The 13301-nt window shown below is 46.5% G+C and overlaps 1 protein-coding gene across 2 annotated transcripts in view; it reads left to right on the top strand.

The window, feature by feature from the left end:
* ube2r2 (ubiquitin-conjugating enzyme E2R 2) overlaps positions 1-13301 on the top strand; it is a 36442-nt gene that overhangs the window by 15564 nt on the left and 7577 nt on the right. For both annotated transcript variants that reach the window (XM_006626602.3, XM_069187463.1), the window contains exons 4-6: positions 9634-9720; positions 10136-10233; positions 12778-12912. In XM_006626602.3, the coding sequence (XP_006626665.1) occupies positions 9634-9720; positions 10136-10233; positions 12778-12912 (320 nt within the window). The remainder of the gene's footprint in view (positions 1-9633; positions 9721-10135; positions 10234-12777; positions 12913-13301) is intronic.

The raw sequence follows: 13301 nt of genomic DNA, 5'->3' as shown, positions 1-13301 counted from the left end.
GAGCGGGAGGCGCTGGGCACCATCACGCCTTTTCTGTTCCCTGGCTACCGCACCACGTCTTTCTCCACACCCTCAGGGAGGAGGGGAGCTGTTTTCAAGGGTGCAGAAAGCAAGTTCTAGTTGTTTTGCACAGCCCAGGGTTGGGAGGGTGACTTTTAAACAGCAATTCATTACTCATCGCTTGTTCCCGTCAGTCGTCTGTCAATTGTTCTGCTGCTTTACTTCATGTCAGCATTTCTCAATTACATTTAGCCTGCATTTCAAAATGTAAAGAACAGCAGAGGAGAAGGCAATGTTTTATGCAACAGACAAGAGTATGCAAGACTGTTATGTTTCATTAAAGAGAATCCGGTGTTTGTTCCCGTGAATTAAATTCGCCAAATGTATGCAGTAGACCACGGTTTTTCTCCGGAGAATAAAATTAATCAAATTGTTTTTGAAATAAAATTGCTCACTGCAGACTTATCAAATGCAGAAGCACGGAGCGAAGTTGAAGAAGTGAGGTACTTTCGAATGACAGGTGGGATAACAGCAGTAACAGGGAAGCTACCTGCTTAGATCTCACCTCCGTCTCATCGCTCAGTCATATACTGGATAATATCATGTTTTATATAGAGTCCTTAAATCCAGGGCATTCTCAAGATACTTGACATAAATTATACACGTAAGAAATGTGTAACGAGCTAAAAAAGGTGGTGGTATTATTATTATTATTAATAGTAGTAGTAGTACAAAACGTCGTAATGTGAAATTCTAACTCCGAAGCAGGTTAAGAATTAAAGGCTGTCAAGTAGGCTTTAAGGTGAGATTTAAGAGCTTCAGCAGAGGGTGTGTGTTTGAGGTGCTCAGGAAGAGTATCCCAGTGAAAAGGCGGGTCTCCTGCTGTACGATGTGAAGTCTCGGGACCGAGGCCTTAACTCGGCACACAGCCAGCGGAGCCAAGTGCGTGAACGTACGCTTTGATTTGATACAGCTTCAATTAAGCAGTAAAAAATCCCACTGTTTGTTTATTGTATTATATATAATGAATAAGATAAACCTATAAGACTGCATTTGTAGTCTACAAAGCTGTAAATGAAATCTTCACAAAACCCCTATTGTCGTTTCCCTAGAATGCATTTCATATGACTTTTATTCCCATTTGAAATACACGCATGCTATGATTTTTGTCAGCCCTTACTTGAAAATGCTTTCTGAAACTAGCTTTGCGGTGACAAGCAGAGTACGTGCTGTACTTTGATATGTTTGTTGTCCCTTTCCCATGTGTGAATTAACAGTCCTGAAAAACAGGACTCTGGTGGACTCTGGTGCAGTGCCAGCAGCCAGATTGTAGGTGCTGGTGCTTGGTGCATAAACCATTACAATAGGCAGTGTGTCATATGACACTGTTTATTATATCCCTTATATTCATACAGCAAAACGCCAACCTCCTGCGTAAATCGTTGTAATTACCTATAAAGGTGATCTGATTACGTCGCCTTAGGTTCATGTAATCAGAATGTGGTTAACAAATGTTTTAAATTTGATTATGTAGCGCTGTTACTCTCCACCCCTGAGTACAGCACAATGTTTGTAGGCCTGTCTTATACAGTATGTTATTGTACTTTATGTACTTTCTAACTTAACTGAAAGCTAATGTTTTATTCAGAGAAACTTGGGGTTTTTCATCATCCTGTACCCATTTACCCATATAAGAGGTGGATGTTTTTTTTTTTTTAAGATTTGGGTTGTAGAAATATTTAAAGGGATGATATATTTGTACCAGAGCCATTACAATGTTCGTACCCTTCCCCTGGACAAAATCTCACACCAGTCATAGGATTTGAACGTCTTTTCTCCCTGTGTCTTTTCTTTTGTCTTTTTTTCTTTCTCCTTCCTCACATTTAGCTGAAATGCCGCCATGTACCTACATTCAAGCCCCACGCTGTCCAGCACGAATTATTTGGTTTGCCATTATCCACAAGCCTTGGCATTCCTGTCGGCCCTGCCTCTGTTTCGCCTTGAAACAGGGGAGGCATCACCCCTCTGGCCCTGTCCTGACCAGACGCTGACCTCCTCTGAAAGCTGAGTGTGGAGCGTTTGCCCCTGCAGCCCTTGAGTAGAGGCCAGCAACTGGCACATTAGGAGGGCTGTGCAGTCAGCAGTGTGAGTACTGATAGGAGCGACAGATACCACCCGATCCAGCTTTTACTGTGCCCTGCTAGTGCATTTGACCTCTTAAGATCACTTTGTTGGCCATATACAGTTTCTTGTATCAGGAATTTGTCTTTTTGCATACTCCAACTTGCTCTCCATGAGATACACAGACAGGGAGAGAAGCTGGGGGTCAGAGCACAGGGTCAGCCGTTTATATGGCACCCCTGGAGCAGTGGGGGTTAAGGGCCTTGCTCAGGGGCCCAACAGAGTAGGATTGCTCTGCCGGCCGCGGGATACGAACCGTCAACCTTCCAGCCACAGGGCAGATCCTTAGCCGAATGGTAATGCATAAAACTGAATAAAAATTCCATCCACATCCACATGCACGTGAAATGAAATAACGACATCATTAGTTAATTCGTATAGTGTCTTTGTTTCCATTGATTTTTTTTAGCTTATTTTTTTCCTCATTGTTTGGTATATAGACGGGACACCCCCGAGTCTCTGGATTTGGTAGTGGGGGTCGGCTGGCTTTTTTCTCTCCAGACAGAGAGGTTTGACGCTGCTCTGCGGTCATGTGTTACTTTCTGCCTTGATTCTGTACCTTTTCCTGAACCTCGCACGCTTGTCGGTGCTTCGTCACATGCAGCCGAGATAAACGCACACATGACCAGTCCGTGTAGCACATCATGTCTGATAAGGGTCTTGCTGGTGACTGAGTACTTGTCTCCTACGAAGGAGAGGAAATCTTTGCTCTGTGAAAGAAATATTTATTTGTGTAGGTTTTCTGATCATTTATAATATTTCAGGTTTTGAAGGGCTCCCGTTGAATTATAATCGTGTCATGTAGTTCAGTTTGGAGCTTTTGTCTGATGGACCGTTTTGATTTGTTTCTTTCTAATTTAACTTGAAGAGCTGGTGGGAGTGTGAATCAAGCTGCCCAAGTGTTGTTGGAGCAGGTACCCTGACGTCTTCCAAGAAACTGAGGAACTGAGCGGCCTCTTCTCGTTTGTAACCTGGGATTTGTGTCCAGACCCCTGGGATCAGCTCCCCCTGTTCCTGCTGTTTAGGAACTCTGTACAAGGAAGGTGGATGAAACCTGTTTTCTGCCTTTCATGAAAACACACGTGGGAGGGATGAGAACACAGTAATATTTACTGCGTTCCAGTCACTTCCTCATTTCTGCACTGCTGCTGAACTCTTCCTGTTGCTGGCAGAGATGGCCAAAGCCAGTTTTCTCGCAGTGCCTGCGTACCCAGCCTTGAGCCTTGAGAGGGAGGAGCTGCTCGGCCAGACCCCCGCGTGATCCTGCTGTACAGTTCATCCGAGTACTGAGACGCAGGTCTTCTTCACTCCATTCTGAAAGAGGCTCAGAGGCCTATAAATGTCATGTAGTCTTGTCTGCCCTTTTCTCTCTCCCACTCCGTTTCTCTGCCTTGTTACCCCTGTATCTGCTCACCACTGTTGCATCTCTCTCCCCACTCTGGCCTCGTCTCCTCCGTCTCTCCCTCTCCCCTCTTATTTTCTCTTTTGAATCGGCGGCTGTGAATGACAGAGCCGGGCAGCGCGAGTCCTTTAAACTATAGAATCTTCTGTACAGCGGAGTTAGCGGGACACTCCTCGGACTGCCTTCGGGTGCTCTGATGTTCTCCTGGCCTCTCTCTTTCCTCCGCTCATCGCGGTGCTTGGCTGGCCCACGGGCGAGAGCCTCTGGCCCATCCGTCATCTCCCTTGTGTCCTGATGTCCTCCGGCCCGGGAGCTGAGGGACTGGAAACGAGGACACTGGCAGTGTGGGCAGCGCTGCCCATCGGATGGAGAAAGCATGGAAGTTTGTCATCTTTCCCCTGGCTGTTCCGAAATAATTTGCAGTTGTACAGGGACATCAGTATTGCATATTGAATCCCATTAAGTGACATTTGAATCTCAGGCTAATTGTCCTGAATAAGCAGAAAAGCACGAACTTCATTAAGCTGCATACTGTTTTTGCTCCAAATAGAATAACAGCTTTCAATTACTATATGTTGGGTCATATAATGTTCTGTACTTTATAAAAGCCTAAAATGCATCTAACTGCTTGCAATGGAGTTTCATCGTCTTCCCCCTAGTTTCCCAGTGAATGTTTTGATTCCCTGCAGTCCTCAGCCTGTCCAGTCAGAGTGCGAGACGGTGTGTGTTTATCTGTAGACCTGTACTTGTTTGGAGCTGGAGCTGTTTTACACAGTTCTGTAGTGGAACAGCCCTGGCACTGCAGCAGCCTCCCTGTAGACCTTAGATAACAATATCAGCGCTGTAATACAGCAGAGCTCCACCCAGAGACCTGCTCTGCGCAGCTTGAGCACTCCTGACAAGACCTATTGATCTGCTCTGAGCCAGTGAGCCTGGCTGAAACAGGCCCGATCAAGCTGCCTTCTCATTGCATCTTTATAGACTGGACTATATCCCTGTAGATAAATACATGCGCTGACTTTGATCTGCGGAGAAGAAGCGGACATGTTATACGTACGAGAGCCACGCAAGATAAACAAATCTCCGGGTACTAATGGCATGTTATGAATTGTATCGAAGTGATCAAGAGTTGTTAAGCACTAACTTTACCCGATAGCCTCCAACAGTCCCTCAGGGCAGGGGTGATACCCCCTGACTGGCAAATGGCTAATGAAGAAAAAGCCACCCGTCCAAAAACAGGGCAACAGAACTGAAACAAGTAAGTAAAGATGAATATACCTTATGAAGGTATTTATACCTTATAAAGATGAATAACCTTTTTATTATATGTAAGGTTATGGGAATTGGAACTAAACTTGAGGCTTCTCTACATGGCAACAGGATTCTAGGGTATAGCCTCCAATACTTTAGAAGAGATAGGTCTTGTATACAGAGTAGCATGATAGCATTTCAGAAGTGTTTTGACACAGTTCCTCCCAGATTCTCCGGTTGTGGAAGGGAGACATTCAAAGAAGTGCGTGCCTTTAAAACGAGAGCTGGCAGTGGCCAGAGACCCTGGGGGGTAGCGACTGGGGTTCTGGACTCCTGACCCCTCTCTTATATAACCTTTCCAGTGTCGTTGCCTTCGTCGGCGCTGGTTCTCTCCGGTACCTGCTCTGAGAACTCCTGACAAGAAGAGAAGCCACGGACAGATTGTATTTTAGGAGTGAATCTAGAGAGAAAGAGGGGCCCTGGGTGGCAGGAGATTAATGAAAGCGATCGGCTGTGTGTATTTGTGTATACCTTTCCTTTGAGCCCAGTGCTCGTCTCCATCCTCAAGGAAGGGTAACCGTTTTGCACAGTGGAGAGGATGGAGGTGGCTTTGTACAGAACGGCCTGTGCCCAGACTTCTCTCTCTCTCTTTCTCTTTCTGCCTCGCTCTGGGCTGCGGTTTGTCCGTGTTTGCTTTGTTCACTGCGGGCTTTTTCTTGTACAGACTGTACTGCTTATACCCGACTCCTGTCATGAGTCGTCCAGGTGATTGAGCCCCCCTCCTCAATCTCTTTCTCATTTGGCGCGCTCTCTCTCTCTCTCTCTTTTTCTCTCTCTCCCGTGCAGCGCCAGTATTTCTCTCTAAGGCAGTCCCATCCCACTCGCGTCATAGGTCCATTTTCTCACCCTGTTCTCACTACATCTCTAGTTTTAAAGCAAGTCACAAACCCCGTCTTGGCAAGCTAAGCTGAGTAGGTGCTGGGAGGCATACCAAGCCGTCTGTGGCTGCTGACCCAGAGGAGTAAGTCAGAACAGAAGCAGAACGGAGTGTGGGATTCTGCAGCAGCGCGTCTCTATCTCCCCCCTAGATCTTTACACTCAAAAGACATTCAGTTTTCAGTGTGGAGGACCCTGGCCTGCGTTCAGAGCCAGGCTGGGGCGTTGGGAGTGTGGGGAATCATGCGCTGGCGTTCTGGGCTGAGGAATCTGAACCCCGTCCTGGCAGTGGGGAGTGAATCCTCATGTCCGGGGATCACTTTCCTCAGTCCCGGCCCGAGCGACTGGCCAGGTCTCGGCGTTCAAGGTGGAGCCTTGCTGTTTCCAGTGCCAAGGATCTCCACGAACACCGTGCAGAACGGACACGGCTATCTAATTGAATAGAAGGTTTAAAAGTAGCCGTGAGGTGAAGATGCAGAAGATAGAGAGATCATGCGGATAACCAGAACTGGAGTCTGACAACCCCTTACTAAATGAGGCCGTTTTTATTTCTTAATGACTGTGTTAATTTCAAAGAGAGCTGTTGAAACGAATCTGCCCTTTTCTGTGATTTTCTTTTCTTCTAAAATTAATGTACTCTCTGTACAGACTGGTGGTTGCCGCAGGATCTGTAGAACTGAGCATTCATTCTAAAGATGTTCATAAATATTGAACATAACTTCAGATTGCTGGAAGAGATATACCGTTAAAAAGCATGGGGAGGCTTCCCAAGCACACTAGGCTTTAAAAGAAGTATAATTCTCAGAAGTACGTCTGCTGATGTTATTGTGGGAATCCGGAATCTTTTTGTTGGGATGGAAACCTCATCTGCTTTTCAGAGTTTTTAGTGTTGTGCACAAGTGTTGGCTTGGCTCAGACGGCCCTGTTTCCTTATTGGTTCTCATGCCGATCTCAGTTCTGATCCAGGTACTGGATTTCTTGCTGCTGTTGCTCTACTGTGGATTTTGTTACCACTTCATTTGGCTCCTCGCAATGAATGCAAACACTCCTTTTCCCATCGTACCCATCAGAAAAAATATACCTCCCGTTCCCAGCCTCTCATCTGTAACACAGGACCACACTGCCTCCCATTCCCAGCCTCTAATCTGTAACACAGGACCACACTGCCTCCCATTCCCAGCCTCTAATCTGTAACCACCCTGCCTCCCATTCCCAGCCTCTCATCTGTAACCACACTGCCTCCCATTCCCAGCCTCTCATCTGTAACCACACTGCCTCCCATTCCCAGCCTCTCATCTGTAACACAAGTCCACACTGCCTCCCATTCCCAGCCTCTAATCTGTAACACAGGACTGCTCTGCCTCCCATTCCCAGCCTCTAATCTGTAACACAGGACTGCTCTGCCTCCCATTCCCAGCCTCTAATCTGTAACACAAGACCACACTGCCTCCCATTTCCAGCATCTCATCTGTAACACAAGACCACACTGCCTCCCATTTCCAGCATCTCATCTGTAACACAGGACTGCACTGCCTCCCATTCCCAGCCTCTAATCTGTAACACAAGACCACACTGCCTCCCGTTCCCAGCCTCTAATCTGTAACCACCCTGCCTCCCGTTCCCAGCCTCTCATCTGTAACACAAGACCACACTGCCTCCCGTTCCCAGCCTCTAATCTGTAACCACCCTGCCTCCCGTTCCCAGCCTCTCATCTGTAACACAAGACCACCCTGCCTCCCGTTCCCAGCCTCTCATCTGTAACACAAGACCACCCTGCCTCCCGTTCCCAGTCTCCGATCTAACCAATCTCTAATCTAAAACCACACTGCCTCTCAAGTCGTACGCTACCTCTTTTCTCTCGCTGTCAGCGTGCTGTGTCCTGATCTCCAGACTGCAGACCCCCCCACAGAGATCCTGCTATATTTAGCTCTGAGGGATGAATGCTGCACCTGCTGTCTTCGTATCTTTCTAACTTGTCTTTTTCTCACTCTCTTTTTCTCTTTTGGCGTTTGCTGCTGTCTCACACAGAATGTGGTGAGTGAGTGCCCTGGTCTGCTCACTGCGTGCTTTTCTCATGAGCACCATTATTCCCCTCCCTGCAGAGCTCCCATATGCAGGCAGCCTCTGTCTTTCCTCTGTGGGGCCGGACTCGAGGCTGTGCTGACACACAGCTAGGCTGCACAGGGTAAACAGCGAGTCAGCACGTACCAGGCCGGGCGAGTGCTGCCTGTCGTCCACATGCAGAGATGGATGACATGGAGCGTTGCACAGTTGGAGTCTGGCTGCATCTCCCTCAGTAACACGGATGCACGTTTCCACTGTCCTGCCGTGTCCAGAACGTCGTCTGTGTGTCAGGAGCTGTAGAGAGTAGAAGATCCTCAAACATCCTCACACGCCTCCTCTGCCTGTGTCCTCCCCGTATATACAATAGGCCTCTTCCTCCAAGACGGATTTCTTTCCTGTTGGGTTGGGTTTTCGCTGTACCTCTAGCCAGAGAAATTGTATTCTACTTTTCTGTCTGTAAACATCCATTGCCTTTTAATTCCATATTTGTTATTCCTGTCACCCTCGTCTATTCCTCTTAAATTGTCGCTGAACATTTTCTTTCTGAAATCATAATTTAGGCTTTATGTGCACAGTTGGGAAACACTGCCAGTTATTTGTTACAATCCCCCAGTCGAATTCTCACTTCTGTCACCCTTTGTTTATAAGAATTCAGTACAGTTATTTTTATTATTGTCTTGACACTTTAGCTTAGAAGGACGTTATCAATTATTATTAATATAAACTCATTGGTTACCTTCTTTCTTTCCAAATTGTCTGTTATTTTCCATACACATTTTATCATCAGTGTGATGGAGATTTGAGTCCCCCATTATTGTAGTCTTTCTTTTGCTCTTTGGCCTTCTGATTTCCTTGTACAATGTAAGGTTTTGGCGTATGTCTGCATCTGTGGTCCTCCAGCTGTTATGGACCTAAGAAGGTTTAAGATTTGTGTGTCTGGGAAATGTGTCTTTAGGAGGGTGATTTCTGGACGCTTTACTTGACGAATGAGAACTCTTCCTGTTATGAGTGGGAAAGGATTTGGTAAAAGGGGAATGCTGTTCGCCCTTCTAATTGAGCTCTGGGTACCCCACTGCTGCTTCTTTCTTGGATGTCGTTATTGAACTTTGTATATTTATTCCGTGCTGGAAGGAAAAGAAGGGAACGTTCCGGCTGTGGAGCCTTCTTCAGGCGTGAGGGAGAGGGGGATGTCAGCAGATAGTGAAGCATGGGAGAACAAAAGACAGGGAGCAGGAGTATCGACACTCAGGGAGAAGTCAAAACCTGCTAATGAATCGAGAAGATTAGGAGGAGATGAGTCTGTGGCTGAGATAAGGGGGAAGGTGCGATCCTGGTTTCAGGATGATTTCGGTTTCGGATGTCTGTCTGGAATTCTACAGTTTCTCTGTGAGGACACAGGCAGAGAGATCAGTATGATCCTGGCCGTTAGTGGTGAAATAGGAAACTATGGGTTTGGAGAGATCTTTGATCCTCACAGCTCTGACATGTTCCCTGAAATGGTCTCCCAGTGCTTATTGTACATTATTTTCTGTACATGCCCATTGCTCTCCTGGCTGTTTCAGGACCACAAAACTGTTTTTTTTTTCATTCTTAAAGAACTGGAGTTATTGCAGTCTGCCAGAGGGAGAGAAGCAAAGATTTTGGTTTTAATTGGATTGGAATTTTAATTGTAGGAAAAGCAGGTCTAACATGAATTAACGCTCTTCTCTTTGGTACTTGAAAACCCAGTGGAAAGAGACATGCTCTTCCATTCTCACCCCTGTCTCTTTCCCTTCCTTCTCTCTCTTGTCTTTATGCAGGCTCACATCAAGTTTCCGATAGATTACCCCTACTCACCTCCCACCTTCAGGTTCCTCACCAAGATGTGGCACCCAAACATCTACGAGGTAAGAAGCACTGGCTTCTGGGGCTCAGCAGAGGCCTGAGAGAAAGGGTCTGGAAGCGAGAGACAGGGAAAGAGAAGATAGTAGAGTGGGTTTTTGTTTAGATCTGGGGGGTTTCTGATTAGACCCGACAGCGAGAGGGGAGGGAAATCTGAGAGCCTGGGGAAGAGGCAGGGGGCTGTGTAGGCTAGTGGCCAGAGTGGTTCAGCTGTAATTATGGTAATAATTATAATAGTTTGTCATGTTACACTCAGAACAGTAGCTAGGGCTTTTTTTTATTCAAAATATGCAGTGTGTGAGTCATAACTATTCCTTGCCTACACCCTGCTTTTACATGTCATGAGAACGAGAGGTACACCGGTGAATGGGAGTTCATTCTGGTCGCCTCGCCTGCGGGCCCTGTGTTTTATTGCCCCAGAATGGCGATGTGTGCATCTCCATCCTGCACCCCCCCGTGGATGACCCCCAGAGCGGAGAGCTGCCCTCCGAGAGGTGGAACCCCACGCAGAACGTCAGGTAAACACGGCTCCGGTGGTGGGGGCTCGTCGCGGACAGGAGGAGGGGGGAGGGGTGGTGAAGGCGTGGGCAGGGAGAGTCAGAATCAGAACAAAAGAGCTTGTACACGAGGCTTTGCAGGAGGCTTTAAATCGAGTGCTGAAAGCGTGCAGTACGTACAGTATGCAGCAGTGTGGAGTGCGGTGCTGGGGCGAGTAATTAACAGTGTGATACTGTATGTACTGTGCTGTCCAAAACTCCAAGAAAACCATGTATACAGAGGATGAGAGGAAGAAATCTGCATCCCCGAACAGACTTTTTTTTTTTTAATAAGTCTCTTTTTTTTTATTACCATACCACACTTACTGATGTCTAGGTGTTGTCCAGCCAGTCATGAGCTCCCCGGTCGACCAACAATCTACAGAGCAGGTCAGGTGGAGAAGAGAAAAACCGCTTCAGTATTTTGAATTCAGGAGGCAATTTAGGTAGACTTGTCTGTGGAAGACCAGAGTAGAAGTAGGCCAGGACGTGGGGGGTTAGTGCCCCTGTTCGTTCCACCAGTGCCATGAAGTCTTTCACTGTCAGTCAGGACTGATTTCTAATCCGTTATCCAAAGGGCAGAGCCACCCGCAGAGCTGGTTCCCTCTTGAACATCCCAGAGTTTTACCTGGGAATTCTAGGCTAGATGGAAAAGTGCCAACTCCTGGTGCTCGGAAATCCTTGACCGCAGAAACCTGGTTTCCCTTGGAGGTCTCTTGTCCCATCACTGCTCTTAGTACCATGTTTGATTTCTGCGTTCTGATGAGATCAGGTTAGAAGGGGGTGGACCTGCTGTCCACACCTGTGTAGTTTATTGCCTGGGCTGGATTCATTGACTGACGAGAGGCACGAGAAAGAGAGGCTCTCTGCACGTTCATCAGGCAGCTGCCAGAGGGCTCTCTTTGAGAGCTGCAACCTACAAAAAGAAGTACTTTATGTTTCCCATTGAATCAACAGCTTTAAAACAATTTCGGGAGAGCTGGGTCTACTGGCTATTGTTGCACCCAAGCTCTCTATTCCAAACTTATTTTAACTGGCCAATTGAAATCTGTCTCACCTGCACTATCAATGTAGGTACAGTAGCAGTTGACCTTATGAAAAAGGTGTCTAAATAAGACCATAATTAGGTTGTTTAATTGACTTCTGAGTTTAACATGCAGAGAAGACACTGACGTCCTGGAGATTCTAGTATGAAACCCCTGAAAGAGGACTCAGCAGAGGTGTTCGGGTTCTAACACCAACTTGCTATAAAAGGTCATATTGAAGATTAATAATTTCACCCTGTCAAGTCAGAGGTTAAAAAGCTCTGTGTGGCACGTGTGTTTTTAGTCTCTGGCACAGCTAAAAAGCCAAAGCTAGACAAGTCAACACAACTGTACAACTCACACAATGGTTAGACTGTAGAAAGATATATACAATCGGTCAGTTTCAGGTTCTTGCCTTCTGTAGGTAAAGAAAATCAAGAATTCTACTCTTGTAAACTGAACGCCACAAACACCCTCACGGGCCAGACAGAAAGAACTTGCCTAACCAGGACTAAATCTTCCGCTCTAAAACATGGACGCTCCCACTTTCCCCGTCCGACCTCGACACCACTAAAATAGGAGAGAGATTTATCCTAGGGATTCCACAATACCGGATATCGGAATGTCAAAGTAAATAATACAGCAAGCTCTTGTCTATAATTAAGCTCAATGTTCTGTATTCTTTTTACCGTTGAGATGACCTTGACTGAATCTGGAATCAAGTTTGATTGGAAAGAGGAGCTCTATCTCATGCTATAGCTTTGGTGGAGAGGAAGAGGAGGCTGATGCCTGTTCTCTCTATTCCTCTTCTCCTTGTATTTGTGCTATGGTCCGTGCCTGTGGAGGACCACAATTGTTAATGACCTAATTAGAATGTTTATTCTTTAAAAAGGCTGTCTTAATGATTTGCAGTTATGTCAATTATAAGGACTCCTATTCAACGTCAGAATCTTCCTCCATGTTCACTTGTCTCCCAGCCCAAGGATAACTACGTAAATACTGCCAAATGAAACCCATGTTCCAAACCCTGCGAATAAGGTAATCAATCTGGAACTGCAACAATGCTAACCTCAGCTGAAATTCATATGCCCCCAAGTCACAACAATTACATAGATAAGAACTGGCAGCTATCCAAATCCTCTCCGCATACTGTTATACTGACATGGTGTGTTGTGCATGGGTAGCTGAGCTCGTGTTTTATTGTGAGTTTGTGGTGATTTCTGCATTGCTCTGGGGGTGGTCTTGACATTGTATGTGACGGTTGGATGGGGTTTGTAAAACCTTTGAGTAAATGTTGCTACAATGGTAGTTACTCAACCTTAGGTAATAATGTAATGCAGGAAGGAAGTAACCTCTTTATAGTGTTAATGACTTTTGAATTTGAATGACTGGTTATATAATATTACATTTCAAATAGTGAGTAGAAATGGAATGAGGCACAAAAACAGGACTACAAATGTGTGAGCCCTTGTGTTTCATGCTGATGTGTACTTCTGTATAGGACCATCCTGCTGAGTGTGATCTCCCTGCTGAACGAGCCCAACACCTTCTCCCCAGCCAATGTAGATGCCTCTGTCATGTTCCGTAAGTGGAGGGACAGCAAGGGCAAGGACAAGGAGTATGCTGAGATCATCAGGTACCGTAAGCACTGTGACACTGATCGCCCACACTGTAGAGTACAGTCTGCACTGACACACACTGCCACACTGATCCCCCACACTGTAGAGTACAATCTGCACTGACACACACTGCCACACTGATCCCCCACACTGTAGAGTACAATCTGTACAGACACACACTGCCACACTGATCCCCCACACTGTAGAGTACAATCTGCACTGACACACACTGCCACACTGATCCCCCACACTGTAGAGTACAATCTGCACTGACACACACTGCCACACTGATCGCCCACACTGTAGAGTACAGTCTGCACTGACACACACTGCCACACTGATCCCCCACACTGTAGAGTACAATCTGCACTGACACACACTGCCACACTGATCCCCCACACTGTAG

Source organism: Lepisosteus oculatus, chromosome 3, assembly GCF_040954835.1.
Source record: "Lepisosteus oculatus isolate fLepOcu1 chromosome 3, fLepOcu1.hap2, whole genome shotgun sequence".
NCBI classification, from domain to species: domain Eukaryota; kingdom Metazoa; phylum Chordata; class Actinopteri; order Semionotiformes; family Lepisosteidae; genus Lepisosteus; species Lepisosteus oculatus.
Note: the sequence above shows the minus strand (reverse complement) of the source record. Positions and strands in the feature narration are given on the sequence as shown.